This window comes from Truncatella angustata (genome assembly GCF_020726525.1).
Source record: "Truncatella angustata strain MPI-SDFR-AT-0073 chromosome Unknown BKA67scaffold_1, whole genome shotgun sequence".
NCBI lineage: Eukaryota > Fungi > Ascomycota > Sordariomycetes > Amphisphaeriales > Sporocadaceae > Truncatella > Truncatella angustata.
Window position 1 is genome coordinate 3,066,687 of NW_025763381.1, and position 15,447 is coordinate 3,082,133.

Below are 15,447 nucleotides of genomic sequence, written 5' to 3' on the forward strand. Positions count from 1 at the left end.
CAAATCGTGACAGTGACGGAACTCTGTCCAACTATCCCGACTAATGATTCCTGTCTACTGCCCACGTTCTACCTCGCGAACTAGACGAACGCGTACTGTAATCGGATGGCAACTCAGAGAGTTAAAATGTAAAAAGCTTACGCAATTAGTACTCTTTTTTGCCACTATTTATGGCCAAATATGTGTCCCATCCTTTTGGGAATTCAACGTGGCCAATGATTTGTGCCAACAAAATTCTTAATTGCACAAGCGAACCACGAGGACAACTTAGCCGCGTCGAGAACACCACGATCGATTATATGACAGCAATACGTGACGTAGTGTCCGTTGTTTGATCAAAAGAGGTCCACGAGGATCTGGCAAACAGAACCAAGCTATCGCTTGTGCCGCCCTCCCAAATCGGTTGCTTTGAGGTTCAAATTTAGATGTCCTTCCGTGCTGTTGTGATTCTTCGTTGGCTATGACTCCAAGGTTGGGAGAGGCCGCGAATCCTCCGATTAAAAATGCTTAGCTTAAACAGCAGACAACGAAGATACCACAGTGTGATACACTATAGTTTTTGATGACATTGTTCTGCACGACCTAGGTATTTTGAGGCTGAGGAACGGGGCAACAAACAATCAGATGACCCCCTCGCACCGGGTCAATGATCTGAGCATTAGGACATTGCGGTAGCAAATAATGTACCTCGATCTAGGTTCACATCATAGTGCCTGCTGCGTATCAGCATGTCAGCCGAGTAAGGTGACTAGACAGTAAAAGTTCATGATGGTAGACGGTCGACTTTCGACTTGTACGATGGCGTTTGCGTGAGATTTGTGTAGAAATGCACCTGTCAAGCCTGTCGGCTTGCTTGCCGGGTACGACTACGGCTACGGCTACGGCTACGGTCGGCCCTCAACGGTGAACTCAGCGCATCTCAGCTTGGCTATACTTACTACTTGATTGTACCTACTGTAGCGGAGCCTACACGTGTGTATGTATGTGTGCATAGCCGGGGTATGTAAGCTACATACTACTTGATACCTAATTACTTGGTATATGTTACGGATCCGTATACTGGAAAGTTAGGTAAGTACTCGGTGCGCTAGCGGGGGTAGCAAACAACCCACCTGACGTATGACTTGCGGGGCAGCTCCAGGCCCCATCCCTTGCTCTTCAGCCATGTCCCATGCCCCGGACCGGCGATGCAGCAAGCAGTAACTTCATTCAGGCCTACCGAACGGAGTATGACATCCTAACCTACAGTGTTCACATCCCATCCATCACTCCACATCGCTCGATTGTCACCCGGAACACCCGCCGCCTTCCTTCCTATGCATAACCAGTAGAGCGAAGCAGCAAACTTCTTCCCCATCTTCATGTCTTGATTCGATGGCACCAGACCTCAATTCTCTGCCACCGTCCCCGTCTGGATACTCAAGAACCATGACCTCACCAACCGCAAACGGCGACAGTCCCGTCGTGGGCACAGATTCTCCGCCTCCTGCTTCTCGCTCCCAGTCTATCTCTTTACAGGCAGCAGCTACCATGAATGCAGGCCTTCAGCGACGTACGTGATCAGCCTCACACCTAACACAGCCCCTCGCATGCCGGCCTTGCTGACCTGTCTTTCCCCCCATTCCACAGGCTCATCGAATAGCTCGGTTAGTAGACAACAGCCTTCGCCCGCCGGCCGGAGACGATCCACCGTCCTCATGAACATTCAGCACAATGACCCCAGTCTCCCTCCCGCTGGCGAAATCCAGGAAGGCTCAGGAGCTCCCGCCGGAGCTGCTCTCATCGCCTCCAGCCCACGACCCATGTCTGGCTCTCCCTTGCTGATGGCCACCCGCGATCCCTATCACAACCGGACACCCAGTCTGGGCGAGCTTCACCAGGAGCTCGAGGCAGAACAAGAGGCCCAGGTCAACCGCCTGCTACACCAGATACGCCGCCAACAAGTCGAGCTCCAACAGCTTCACGCAGCCCAAGATCAGAACCAGACTGCCGTCGCAGCTGACGATGCCACCCCCACCTCGGAACGGTCCCGCTCTGCCTCTATCGTTATTCCGAGCGCAGGCGTAGCCCAGGCCTCCTCGTCTGTGTCTACCCCGCGATCGCCTGTCCTCCCACGTGGGTCCTTCGACATTGCCCAGACTAGTCTGCGACCCTCACGCACACCGAGTCGAAGTCTGAGTCGGCAGACGTCCTCGTCGAGGATGAGATCAGGTTCCATAAGTGCCGGCGACAGTGGCGACCCTTCCCTCTTGAGTGGTCGGGACGAGACCGCTTTCTACCAAGCAGAGACACAATCACTTGTTCGGGAGAACCAAATGTTGCGTCATCGCATCCGAGAACTGGGTCAGTCGGTGAAATCGCCAGAAACGACGTCGAGAATTGCTAACATAAACATAGAACGCCAACTTACCGACGCACAAACGGCGTCGTCGGTCACGAGGGAACCAGCCCAGCCATCTCATCTATTGCAGTCCCAGTCTGTGTCGGAGGATGAGAGTGGCACAAGTAGACCAAGTGCCACTACCATGGGCCCTCCAAAGGCAGAGTAAGCCTGCTAACCTTATGGACTGGAATCTGCTTTTATGCTTGGCGGTTTGACGAGGACAGACCCTGGGCGTTCCTGATTTTGTATGGGCGTTGAGTAACATGGCATGCATGGCAAGGTAATCCAAATTCAAGTCACCATGAAAGGAAGTTAGGCGTTGGGTGAGAATGGCAGGCGGACTTTCAAGCTTGACATGGGCAGGCACAGGGCTTAGAGAACATAGCCTCAAGCTTTTGGACGCTAGCACCACTCACAAAAGTGTTACATGATGGTTTTTTTTGTTCCTTTGTTTTTTGTCGGGGGGGGGGGGGGTTGGCCAGATATGAAGCAGTCAAGTGCTACAATAAAAAAATAAAATAAAAAACTCAAGGCTTCTTGCTAGCCAACCTTGAAATTGTAAGGATACAAGATATGAAACTGGCACCCTTCCAAGTCTATAAGATGCAGGCCTCTCTACACAAGTTCTAGATACAGATATTGGTACACAGTAGTAATAGTCATAATATGTACAGAGCAGCTTCTAACCTCGTGCCACGTCCAGCTGCAAATTGGCTACCGCCACACCTCCACATTCTCGTCCTCGAGAACCTCGTTACCACTTGCAAGCGAAGGGTACTCGTCTGCGCTCTCCGCGATATCGGAAGGAGCACCGTCGCCGTCGCTCCCATACGCTTGTTCTTCTTCTTCTTCATCGAGCGCCGCCTCATCGTCGCCGTCTTCCGCATCGAGTAGCTTCGATATATCATCCCCTAGAATCTCGTGCTCCAGATTGGTTCCTACCCGCCTCATGCTAGAAATCGCCCTGAAGCATCGAGGGCAGTCCTGTTGTACGTCCTTCATGATCTTAGCCGCCTCCCCGGACCAAGGGGCCATCTTGTCGAGCTCCAGATAGCCCTTGGCCAGATAGTACAGCGTGTGGGAGACTGGACGCAAATACCTGGGCCATTGACCTTTTCGCCTCAGATCCAACGGCACGGCGTTCTTCATGTTCTCCCGCTGGCGGGCCTTGGCCCATCCTGTCCAGTTCGGCATGAGCCACTTCTCGCAAATTTCGAATGCCTCCTTGTATGCATGGCACTGAACGAGACCTTGGACGTGCAGATTCCAGTTTTTGGAGTCGACCTCAAAGCCAGCGAGCCGGACCTCTTCGAAGAGTTTTTGCATGGCTACGGGATCGCCCTGTTGGAGGTACATGGTCTGCATGACCTTGAGGCCGTCATTCAGGATGTAACGAAAGCGCGAGGATACCTTTTGGGTATGAGGGCGGCGTTCAGACCACTCTGGCGACAGCGATCCCTCTTGAGCCATACTGAACATCATACCCCAGGTCTGGCGGAGAGATTCGTAGTTCTTCTCAAAGAGGTCGGCCCACATAATGCTGTTGAGAATTTTGATTGGTAACGGCTCGGAGGATTGGGTATCACCGTATGCCACATATCGGTACATGTCGACGAGTTCTTGCACCTTAACATAGTCCTTCATTTGCGTGAAGATATAGATCAATCGGCTGAAGTGGAAGGCTTGCTTATCTCCTCTCAATAGCCTGTCAGCCGAGACTGGTTGGCTTGAGGGTTGGGCCTTCTCTGGGTGCCTCTTATCCGCATTCCGAATACCGTAGACCCTGTAAAACCGACGCAAAGCTGCACCTAGAAGAGTCTCTTGTGAATGTTGACCTCTTCTGCGCTTGTGTGGCAGCCGCGACCACTGGCTAAAGGCCGTCACGAGCGCAACGAGACTGTCCGCCGACTCCTTGAAGCCACACTTCTGCATCAACTTGTGCATTTTGACAACTAGATCAGATTCGCCAGTTTTGATGAAAGCTCCCATAATGGTATGAAAATGCCCCTCGTTCACCTCAAACGCGCCGTCTTGGATGGCAACAGCCAATAGATGCAGAGCATGTTGAGACTGCTTGCACAGAGCAAGCCCGGTCAGGAGTTCTTGATATGTGTACTCATTGTAGGGCACATCCAACTCCGTCATTCGGCCTAGGAGGCCGTTGATGCCGGCTAGATTGCGGCGATGGGCATATGCATTCAGTACCCTATTCCACAGCCGCGGTTCTTTCAGTCCCTTGCCGGCAGCACGCACACATAGAGCCTCTGCTTCACCGAAAAGGTCGTTTTGGCAGTATGCATCGATTAAACAGCAGAGAATCGGAATGTTACCGGAAATCACATGGTGACGGCGTGCTCGACGATAGATGTCGACGGTGAGACCTAGATCTCCACGATCTGCCGTCATTCTCATTATGGTGCCGACACTGACGTGATCCATATCACCTAGAGCCTCACAAAGCTTCTCAAACGTCTTTAAAGCACCGCCGTAGTCGCCAGCTTGGACATGTGCGTTAAGAAGGATGGTCCAACAATAACGGTTTGGTACCAGCCGGAATTTCGTGGATATATCGTCGAAAATCTGACGAGCCTCGAGCAACTCCCCTCTAACAGCGTGCACTTGTAGGAGATACGTAAAGGTTTCCGGGGACTGGATATTTGTTTCTCCTCGGGTTTGGTAGTCCTTCCAGAGTGCGTAGACGTGCGATTTGCTCCCGGCTGTTGCATAAAAAGCCATAAAGCTCTTAAAGGCGTGCGCGGTAGGGCTCTTGTGGAAGGTATGCCAGTCGCCCCAGAGCATCTCCATGCCAGGAAACTTGATATCTCGGGCACGCATCGACTTGTACGCACCAAAAATGATGTGTAAGACCGGATGGCTAGGACAACTTTGTGGAAGATCCCGATAGATCTTGTAGATCTTTGTCAATAACAACATGCGAGCATTCGATTCAGGTCTTGAGCTGCGAATGAACTCTTCGTAAGCGAGGTGATCATTTGTCATGCGCAGCAAAGTCAAGGCCTGGTTGTCTGAGCAGACCATCAGCGCTCGCCTCACGAGCAGTTTCTTCAAAGAATCGATCCGTTTCGAGCCCTTCTCCTGTTTGAAATATGGCTTGAACTTGATGACAAGATCTGGCAGATCCGGAACTGAGCGCACGCGGGTCAGCAAGCTGGTAATGCCTTCGAAGTTGAAGCGTGCCACCATCTTGTCGTAATGCTTCCAAATATCAAGCAGCTGATCCTTGGACGGCGACTTCAACGCGGCGGTAAGCATTATGTCGAAAGCGTCCACTAAAGAACGGCGGTCTATATTGACATTCTCCAAACCTTGGATGAAGATGTCTTCCGCCCGTTTGATGTTTTGCAAGTCCATCTCGGCGTCGAGGCCTGCCACGAAGGAGTAGCTGTCCCAGCGGCTGGAATCAAGCTGGCTGAAGAGCTCAGATATTTTCCAGGAATCAGTGACCCGTCCCGTCTTGGACAGGAAGACGAGCGTCTGACCGAGGTATAGTTGCCTTGAGTGTCCGTCCAAGGAGGTGTAGTGGAACCAGACTTTATCGGCGTCCTCGGGGTTGTCGGAAACCAAGAGTACCATGAGTTTTTCTAGATGATCGCTTTTCTCTACCTCGAAGATGTCGGCCAATTCCCTCTCAGACAATCCCTTCTCGCGAATGGCCCGTGCTGCCTCGGCCGCCATTTCTAGTTGCTTTGCGGCGCTGCCCACGGCTACATTATCGTGGGTTTCGGGGTCCTGCATAGCGGCCGAGGAGCTGTACAAGCGAGGAGAGACTTTGGCAAATGTCGAGGGGGGTGTGTAGAGATCTAAGCGTTCGGAGAACACTGGGCTGAAACGGCGCAAGAAGGCAGCGGTGCCAGTCGGGTATAGGAAGTCGAGCAGGAAGCTGGAAGCGCGCAAAGCGGGATGCCTGACATCGCAGGTACTGGGAGAGGAGTTTGAATCTGGATTCGGATCTAGATTTGGAGTTGTGGCGGCAGTGTCTATGCCGGAGTCCAAGACTCCGTGCATTAGGAGCTGCCAAGCATTGGAGAGCTCAACATCGGCAGCTCCATGCTGCCAAAAGGCAGTATGAAGCTGTCTCCTGCTCCTGAAAGAGTTTGTCGCAACGGGGAGGACTCGCTGAAGGCCGCATGGTTCGAGGCTTGCAGCTGTCTTCTCCAGCATTGGGAGAAGCTGTATAAGCGGGCGGTCCCGTTCTCGTGGATACCTGTGTTGCAGTGACAGTTTAACGGACTGGCGAAGAGAGAGGAAGGGTGTTGTCGGGGGAGAGGGCTGTCATGTCAATGTCAATCTCATTCTCGTCGTTTGGCTCTGATCATGCCATTTCGTGTTAGCCTCAATATGAATTAAATTTCTGGAAATGGTCGGAACAAGACTAACACCAATCATGATGCGCACAGTGGCGATATGCTACCCCGTACAAGGGCTTGGAGGCAGGTCCTTTACTGTCACAACCAAGGTGTCTCCAGGAAATGTTTGCGTCCGGTATGCCGACGAGGGTACGAATAGCTCCGGCGATCAAAGCAACGGTAGCGATGATTGATTTTCTTGCCCGGGGAGGCAGACGGGGGTTCGATGCGCCGATGTGGCCGACGGCAAAAGTACAGTGCCAAGTAAGTTGACTTGAGCTGCAATGATAAATAAATAACTAAGTACAGTGCTACTGTGCTGTGCTGTGCTGTGCTGTAGCTTTTCCCATGCCTGGAATGGGGAATGGGGATAAGGGACACCCCCCAGGCACCTCCAGGACCTCCAGAACCCCATCGCCAGCGTTCAGCGCCCTGGTCCGCCAAAGCCCTTCCCCCCCCCATCCCAACTGTGTTTCGTTTGAGTAGTTACTGTAGGTCCGTCCGGTCCTGGCCGACATTTTGCCAGCCGCGGCCATCGACCGACTGAGCCACTGGCCATCCCACTTTAGTAAACCAACTCCAGCTTTATGAATTTTGGTGGTTGACCCCCCACTTGCGAGGATAAGGACAAGGACGAGGATCGGATTGCGCTTCGTGACATCCATCTACTCCGTAACTCACCTACAGCAGCTTCATACAGTAGCTACTCTCCCTCCTCTGCCTCGGCAATCCAACAAGAGAAAGCCGCCCAGCAGGAAGCTGTCACTGGCGCACCGAGCACCGGGTCCACAGCCATGGATATCACCAGCTTCGTCATCTCCTCCAGGAACCAGGCCCTGCTCTATGGCGACTACTCCACCTACCACAAGCAGCTCACCAAGAAGCTTCTCAGCTGCCGCAGGAAGTTGAACATTGCGGTCAAGAACAGAGGAAAGTTCAGTAAGAAGGGCGACTACAAGGAGATCACCTCGGACCAGGTTGCCGAGAACCATGCCTACCTCCAGCTTGTTCTGCTCACCGCAGAGCGGGACTGGGCCCATGCCATGGAGTTGAAGGCTGTTCATTCAGCGGACGCCAAGGGAATCACTGGCCGAACGAGGGTGCACATCATCGGAAGGCTTCACAAGGCAGCTCTAATTGCCCACCATCTCGTCGAGTTGCTCTCCAGCAGCGGTGCCAGTGGTGCCAATAGCATTGACCTGCTAGAGGCCAAGGCTTATGCTGCTCTTCTCAGCGGCTCTGAACGCTTCGAGAGACAGAGTTGGGAGCAATGTCTCAAGAGCTATGCCACCGCCCGTATCATTTACAGCGCCTTGACGTCGGTTCAGAACCCCGATACCGTCAAGGATTTGATGTCCGAAACCATCGATCCTTCCATACGCTATGCCGCATACCAACTCAAGATCCCCCGAACTCAGGCTGTACCCACGATTGCGAGAAAGGCATTTCCCTCGGACCAGCCCCTGTCTGATGAGATCAATAAGCTGGACCCTGCCTTGTTGAAGCAGACTGGAGTCGATGCCCAGAGGGAACAGGCCGACGCCCCGAGCGCACGTCAGAACATTGAATGGAGAGGCCGGCAGGTCAAGATCGAGGATGCCGCCATTGCTGTAGCCCTTGCGGCCACTGAAGTTGCGACCGCCCGGCTGGCAAAGAGACTGTCGTCCTCCGATGTAATCCTACCCAAGGAGATGGCCGCTGCATACGATGAAGTCCTCATCGCCAGTCAGGATGTTGCAGACATCACGAAGCACGCAATCGATGAGCTCAAGGAAGAGGGCGTCTCCCAAAACGACTCGAGGGTTCAAAGTCTGCAGATCACTAGAACTGCTGTCAACTACGATATGATTAGTTGGAGGATTGGACGCAATCGAGTCTTGAGTGGTGACCATGATGGTGCTCTGCTTGACTCGGCCCCCAACACCACCAGGAAGGCCAAAAAGGAGACTGAGAAGGAGACAAGCGCACAGAAACCGAAACATGAAGCTCCTGGCCGACAGATCGCCAGATTAAAGGAGAAGGTCGTCCTTTATGACGCAACCCTTCAGAGTCTGGACTCGATCAAGGAATTGCCTGGTGTCGCAGCAGATGAAGATCTTCAAAAGCAGCTGGATGCAACTTACCAATACTTCCATGCGCTCAAGTAAGTCAATTGACACCTCTTTCGCCTTGGCAGTGTATTAACAAGAGACAGGTGCCTATCTATAGCGCGATCCCACTCAATAACTGGCAGTTCTGTCAACGCCCTGGCGCTTACGAAGCATGCCCTTGCTGAATGCCAGCAATCTGCTGCTTTTTTCACAAACCACATGTCTACTTCAGAGGACGGAGCGCCCGTGACTATCGACATCCGCGACAGCGATATTCACTTTCTTTCTAACCTGCTCAAGGGTGAACTGCAACGATGTCGAGCCCTTGTAGAGATTGATAATGTGCGAGCCAAGTCGCAATCTACAGGCACCAAGTCCAGCACTCCCCTAGTCCACAGACTGTATGAGTACCCGGCGGAGGGCGTTGACCTGGAGAATCTGGTATCTTACCCTCCCAAGATAGAGCCCATCCCAGTTAAACCCCTTTTCTTTGACGTCGCTTGGAATTACATTGATTATCCAGGACAAGTGCATGTTGCTGCACCGAATCAAGAAGAGCAGAAAGCGGGGGAGTCCACTCAAAAGAAGAAGGGATGGTTTGGTTTTGGTCGAAGTTAAGATACCAGCTTATGAGAGAACGACCAAGTTTATACACTCCTGATCTTTCGCTATGAGTGTCTAATAATCAAATCCCCAGTTCGCTTTGACAAATTTGCTAGAAAGTCGATAATACATGCGGCGAAATCAACGTCTCGAGAACTTTTTATTTTATTTTATTCTTTTGTTCTTTTTATTATCAAATTATTGGCGGGGTTTGAGCCCACAGGGATGATTAGCTTCACTCATCCCTTACCACGCCTCATCCCTTGTTTTGTGCCTCGAGATGTGGTGACTGTGATCTTTATAGTATGGCTCATCATATGTCTTCGTCTCATAATGCGATTTCATAATGCGAGGCCACCGAGCATCTGGTAGCACATCACGCTTGATGGAGGGTGACATCCAATCCATCGTCGGTCCATCATCACCACATCGAACATCAGTAAATGCGTGGACTAAGCATACGCTCCCATCAGCCCATATTCGCCAGGCATATATCGATCAAAAGCAAACAACACGGAACCAGGTTCCATTATGGCTATTCGTAGCATGTTGCGTGTGCTTCTTTGTCATAACTCTTACTCTTAGTCTTGTACTAGGTCTTGAGCGTATCTCGCGCCCGCAGAACACGCTCGCATCCGTTTCATTCGACTACAACAGCTATTATGGAATTTCAAAAAACTTGAACGTCGTGCACATAGACAAACTCATAAATAGCACAGAGCTCAACCTGAGGACGGGGTTTGTGGCCTCAGCAGATACCACAACCCGCGACTATACCTTCAATATCACGCAAGGCATCGCTGCCCCAGATGGATTCCAGAAGCCAATGATCCTTGTTAATGGACAATCGCCGGGGCCTCTGGTCGAAGCAAACGCGGGTGACATGATTCGAGTCCATGTAAACAATCAGATGGACAACTCAAGCACGACGATACACTGGCACGGCCTTAACCAGCAGGGCTCAGCCTGGATGGACGGTGTGGCAGGTATCAGTCAGTGCGGGATACCGTCCGGCCAGAATTTTACTTACGAGTTCGTCGTGAAGGACCAGAGAGGCACCTATTGGTGGCACGCGCACTCGAGCGTGCAATATACAGATGGCATTTATGGACCCATCGTCATCCGCGATCCAAGCGAGATGGTGCCGGAGACGGATGAAGAGCGCGTATTGTTTGTCGGTGATCTTTACCATACTTACGGATCTGTGGTACGTCCTTTCCGATCTATTATGCGTGAGGATTCGAGTTTCTCCATTTGGTAGGTGTGGCGGTCCGTGGACAAGGGTGCTGACTTGGGATAGTTGCTTGGAAGCTACCTCAACTCAACCTCGACATGGGTTCCCTTTGAGTCCGGCGTCGAGCCCCTGGCCGACAACATCCTCATAAATGGCCAGCACACATACAACTGCTCTGTCGAATCGTCGACCTATCCGCCGGACCCTGCCTCCCCCATTGCGAGCAACTGCACCGGCGGACAGCTATATCACACGAAAGTCCACAAAGGTCAGAGGATCCGCCTCCGCCTCATCAACAGCTCGTCCTTTCTGAGTTACTGGTTCAGCATCGACAACCACACCCTCTCCATCGTCGAGCTCGATGGCGTGGAGATCGAGCCCATCAGCGCCAGGGGCGTGTACCTGAACATCGGCCAGCGCGTCTCGGCCGTCGTGACAGCGAACCAGACGGCCGGCAATTACTACATCCGCGCCACCATGCCGCAGACGTGTTTCGTGCCGTATGCGCCGTACACCTCGACGGCTCTTGAGAACGCGGGCTATGCCGCCAGAGGGATCCTGTCTTACGACCATGTTGCACTGGACGCCGAGCCCGTGGGCGTCAGGGGCAACGTGTCGAATCCCTACGGCGTCGACAACAACGGCATCAGGGGCGACGTCTGGGAGGGCTGCGACGACATGCCGTTCGACATGCCGAGGCCGATGAGGAAGCTGGACGCCGTCGACGTGGGAGACAGCAACTATCAGTACATCGAGTACATGTTCCGGCAGGCGCAGGTGAGTTGCTCAGAGTCGCCTGTTTTCCCTGGTTGGACTGCTTTGGGCTGTCTCAATGATTAGAACTCGCACTTGTCCATCATTTACGTTCTCAAAATACCACATCGAAGATAATGCTGACCAGTGTGTTTCGAGTAGGATGTCAATCGCATCTTCATAAACAAGGTATGTAGGCGATAATCATCTGTCGCCAGCCAAACTACGGGCCGAGACGATTAAACCCCCCTCCGCCTCCCCGCGAACTAGCACGGCTGATGCGTCCAGGTAGACAGCTTACTCGGCCCTCAAGAACAACGCGACGATCTGGAAGACACTCGACCAGCAATTCGACCCCAGCCGGGAAGGCTCGTACCACAGCTGGGACCTCGGGCTGAATCAGCAAGTGCTGCTGATCCCCGACGGCGGAAAGGGGGCACAGGTCGTCATCAACTCCTTGGATGCCATGGAGCACCCCTGGCATATGCAGTATGGATTCTCCCTCTTCCTTCCTTCCTTTCCTCTACTGCATCCCAAGTTTGCTTTTCCCCTCCTTTTTTTTCCCCCCCCTTCCTCTTCCAAAACCGCATGTATACATGTACATACTGACCCAGCCTTCGCCCTCATCAAGCGGCCACACTTTCCAGATAGTAGGTTGGGGCCCGGGTCCTTACGGGGCCTCCGCCAATTCGACGACCTGGAACCCATCGAATCCGATGCGGCGCGACACGGTCACGGTTCCGGCCCAGAGCCACGTCGTGCTGCGTTTCATGGCCGACAATCCTGGCGTCTGGGCGTTGCACTGCCACGTCGCCTGGCACATGGAGGGCGGCATGTTCGTCTCGCTCGCCGAGCGGCCCCGGGACCTGGCCGAGATGATATCGGATATGGACCCGGAGACAAGACGGAAGGCCATGGGTTTCTGTGGGATGTAATAAGGGCAATCGATGGTGATAGTACTCGATTGGGATCTCATTTCTCTGTGCGGTGGTGATTCATGTACGATAATTGTGTGCAGGTGAGCTGGTCGTGTGTGGACCTGGCTATTTGAAATGATGAAAGGACAATGGTGTGACCAATGCATGTCCGATGTGGATGACTGTCGCCCAAGACTTTGCGACAAAGCAACCTTGAGTCGGCAAAGATCACAAGAACGAGTTCCATGCCCAGCCACAACCAGGTTAGCAACAGTTATACAGTTTGTTCAACATGGCACAGGATTGAACGAAGGATTGTTTCTGAGAGGGGATTCAGTATTAATTTTGCAGATGCTATACGCCTCGCCTTTATTTACACAAAGCTCTAACCGTGAGCCGCCCTTCCAATGCTACCATTCATATCATCAGAAACCGTGTTGGGGAAAATTTCTTCCAACTAGCAGGCAAAAAGCTTTTGATGTCATCTCAGAACGCCCCAATCCACTCCGCAAGCTTATCAACACATGATTTCCGGAAACGCGGCTGAAAATGAAGAGCGGTAAATATGAGTACAGGGTGAAAAAGTACAGATATGAAGTGAGATGATGCCGTGATCCCCCACCTCGTACAATGGTATCTAAAACAAATTTAAGAAAAAGGTCTTTGATAAGCGCTTAAGGCTTCTTGTCCTCAGGCTTGGCCTCCGACGAGCCCTCGGTGCTGGAGGACTGGTCGTTGCTCTCGGAGCGGGCCTTGTGCATCTTATCGAAGAGGTTCAAGCTGGCCATTTGAAGCTCGTCTGTCTTCTCCTTGATCTCGGCAGCGGTAGCAGTACCCTCACCAGCCTGGCTCTTGCTGATGAACTCACGGAGAGAGCTGAGCTTCTCGCGGATACCATCAGCCTCGGTCTTGTCAAGTCTGTCGGCAAACTCGTTAAGAGCCTTCTCAGTATCGTTCAAGACGCTGTCAGCACGGTTGGCAGACTCGATAGCGGACTTGCGCTCCTTGTCAGCCTCGGCGTACTTCTCGGAGTCGGCAACCATGGACTCAATCTCAGAGTCAGACAGGCCGGAGCCGGAAGCAATGGTGATGGACTGGTCCTTGTTGGTGCTCTTGTCCTTGGCGTGTACGTGGACAATGGAATCAGCATCAATGTCGAAGGTGACCTCAACCTGAGGAACACCACGGTGAGCCGGGGGGATACCAACAAGCTGGAAGTTTCCGAGAAGCTTGTTGTCCTTGACGAGCTCACGCTCACCCTGGTAAACCTTGATCTCAACAGCAGTCTGGAAGTCGGCAGCAGTGGAGAAGACCTGAGACTTCTTGGTGGGGATGGTGGTGTTGCGGTTGATCAGACGGGTGAAGACACCGCCGAGGGTCTCAATACCAAGGGAAAGAGGAGTAACATCGAGGAGCAGAAGGTCCTTGACCTCACCAGACAGGACAGCACCCTGGATAGCAGCACCAATGGCAACAGCCTCATCAGGGTTGACAGACTTGGCGGGGTCACGGCCGAAGATGTTCTTGACGGACTCGGCGACCTTGGGCATACGGGTCATACCACCAACGAGGATGACCTCCTGGATATCCTTGGCCTGGAGGCCAGCATCCTTCAGGGCCTTGCGGACGGGCTCAATGGTGCGGGTGATGAGAGGATCCATCATGCGCTCAAGCTCGGATCGGGTCATCTTGCTGTTGATGTGCTTAGGGCCAGAGGCATCAGCAGTGATGAAGGGCAGAGAGATGTCAGTCTGGAGGGAAGAAGACAACTCAATCTTGGCCTTCTCAGCAGCCTCGCGGATTCTCTGAATGGCCATGCGGTCACCGGACAGATCAATGCCAGACTCCTTCTTGAAAGCGTCGACGAGGTGGCGAACGAGCTTGATGTCGAAATCTTCACCACCCAAGTGAGTGTCACCGTTGGTAGACTTGACCTCAAAGACACCGTTCTGGATCTCGAGAACGGAGATATCGAAAGTACCACCACCAAGATCGTAAACAGCGACAACGCGGTCGGCCTCCTTCTCAAGACCGTAGGCGAGAGCAGCGGCGGTAGGCTCGTTGACAACACGGAGAACGTTCAAACCAGAGATCTGACCAGCATCCTTGGTGGCTTGACGTTGCGAGTCGTTGAAGTAAGCAGGGACGGTGACGACGGCGTTCTTGATAGGCTTGCTCAGGTAGGCCTCGGCGGTCTCCTTCATCTTGTTGAGGACGAAACCGCCGACTTGGGAGGGAGAGTACTTCTGACCACGAGCCTCAACCCAGGCATCGCCGTTGGTGTGCTGGACGATCTTGTAAGGGACCTCCTTGATATCACGCTGAACCTCGACGTCGGTGAACTTTCGGCCAATCAATCGCTTGGTAGCGAAGAGTGTGTTCTCGGGGTTGACAACAGCCTGGCGCTTGGCAGCGACACCGACTAACCGCTCGCCATCTTGGGCGAAGGCTACTACTGATGGCGTTGTCCTGGCACCTGCAGGAAATATTGTGAGCAACTTGACGAATGGATGCAACGGAAGTTATGCGGGAGCTTACCTTCCGAGTTCTCAATGATCTTGGGAACCTTGCCCTCCATAATGGCAACAGCCGAGTTGGTGGTACCCAGATCGATACCAATGACGGCACCCTGTACCTTTCCTTCTGTGGACTCGTAACGGGCAAAGCTAGAGCCCAGGGGCTTTCGCATGGGTGCAGCCCATCTTGCTGCTGATGTGGAGGCTCTGGGAAGCTATGCGCAACGCAAGTCAGTGTCATGCTCCAAACAAATGGGGACGAAAGAGTGCGGACGTGGTGGAAGCTGTCGGGGCCGACATCTCGTCATGACAGCACCGGACGAAGGGCGGGTAGGACTTACAGCTCTGGCGAAACGCGTAGCCAGCATCCTGTCGGCTTTTAATTCTATTAATTACAAGGAGGAAATAGAAGAAGTCTTCTCACGATGAGATGAGAAGAAGGAAGGCGCGATGGGAAGGAAGCGGAGGTGGTGGTTTACAAGAGGGAAAATAGGTGAATCTGGTATGATACCGGAGATGGGAGAATTGATGATGATTATGTAGAAGGGCCCGGAAGCAACCTGAAGAAAATTTCTACTGAAATT

The 15,447-nt window shown here is 52.8% G+C and overlaps 5 protein-coding genes across 5 annotated transcripts; 3 read left to right on the forward strand and 2 right to left on the reverse strand.

Annotated features, from left to right (window-relative positions):
• Window positions 1-949: 949 nt before the first annotated feature.
• Window positions 950-2,846, forward strand: BKA67DRAFT_545855 (uncharacterized protein). Its single transcript, XM_046101352.1, has 3 exons — window positions 950-1,552; window positions 1,630-2,343; window positions 2,398-2,846. Exons 1-3 carry the CDS (start codon window positions 1,375-1,377, stop codon window positions 2,547-2,549), a joined length of 1,044 nt encoding a protein of 347 aa, XP_045963945.1. The 5' UTR covers window positions 950-1,374; the 3' UTR covers window positions 2,550-2,846.
• A 20-nt stretch (window positions 2,847-2,866) lies between these two features.
• BKA67DRAFT_545862 (uncharacterized protein) lies at window positions 2,867-7,060 on the reverse strand. Its single transcript, XM_046101353.1, has 2 exons — window positions 6,782-7,060; window positions 2,867-6,712 (listed from the first exon to the last, which is right to left on the reverse strand). Exon 2 carries the CDS (start codon window positions 6,563-6,565, stop codon window positions 3,098-3,100), a length of 3,468 nt encoding a protein of 1,155 aa, XP_045963946.1. The 5' UTR covers window positions 6,566-6,712; window positions 6,782-7,060; the 3' UTR covers window positions 2,867-3,097.
• Window positions 7,061-7,320: 260 nt separating this feature from the next.
• On the forward strand, window positions 7,321-9,667 carry BKA67DRAFT_29545 (signal recognition particle 68 kda protein-like protein). The gene is made up of 2 exons (XM_046096044.1): window positions 7,321-8,893; window positions 8,945-9,667. Exons 1-2 carry the CDS (start codon window positions 7,545-7,547, stop codon window positions 9,456-9,458), a joined length of 1,863 nt encoding a protein of 620 aa, XP_045963947.1. The 5' UTR covers window positions 7,321-7,544; the 3' UTR covers window positions 9,459-9,667.
• Window positions 9,668-9,789: 122 nt separating this feature from the next.
• BKA67DRAFT_589634 (Cupredoxin) lies at window positions 9,790-12,365 on the forward strand (the record flags this gene model as incomplete). The annotated part of the gene is made up of 6 exons (XM_046104492.1): window positions 9,790-9,852; window positions 9,931-10,650; window positions 10,744-11,454; window positions 11,593-11,619; window positions 11,723-11,919; window positions 12,062-12,365. 6 exons carry the CDS (start codon window positions 9,790-9,792, stop codon window positions 12,363-12,365), a joined length of 2,022 nt encoding a protein of 673 aa, XP_045963948.1.
• A 656-nt stretch (window positions 12,366-13,021) lies between these two features.
• BKA67DRAFT_589635 (hsp70-like protein) lies at window positions 13,022-15,231 on the reverse strand (the record flags this gene model as incomplete). Its single annotated transcript, XM_046104493.1, has 3 exons — window positions 13,022-14,823; window positions 14,886-15,078; window positions 15,205-15,231. The coding sequence occupies 3 exons, from the start codon at window positions 15,229-15,231 to the stop codon at window positions 13,022-13,024; spliced, it is 2,022 nt and encodes a 673-aa protein (XP_045963949.1).
• Between the last annotated feature and the right edge of the window lie 216 nt (window positions 15,232-15,447).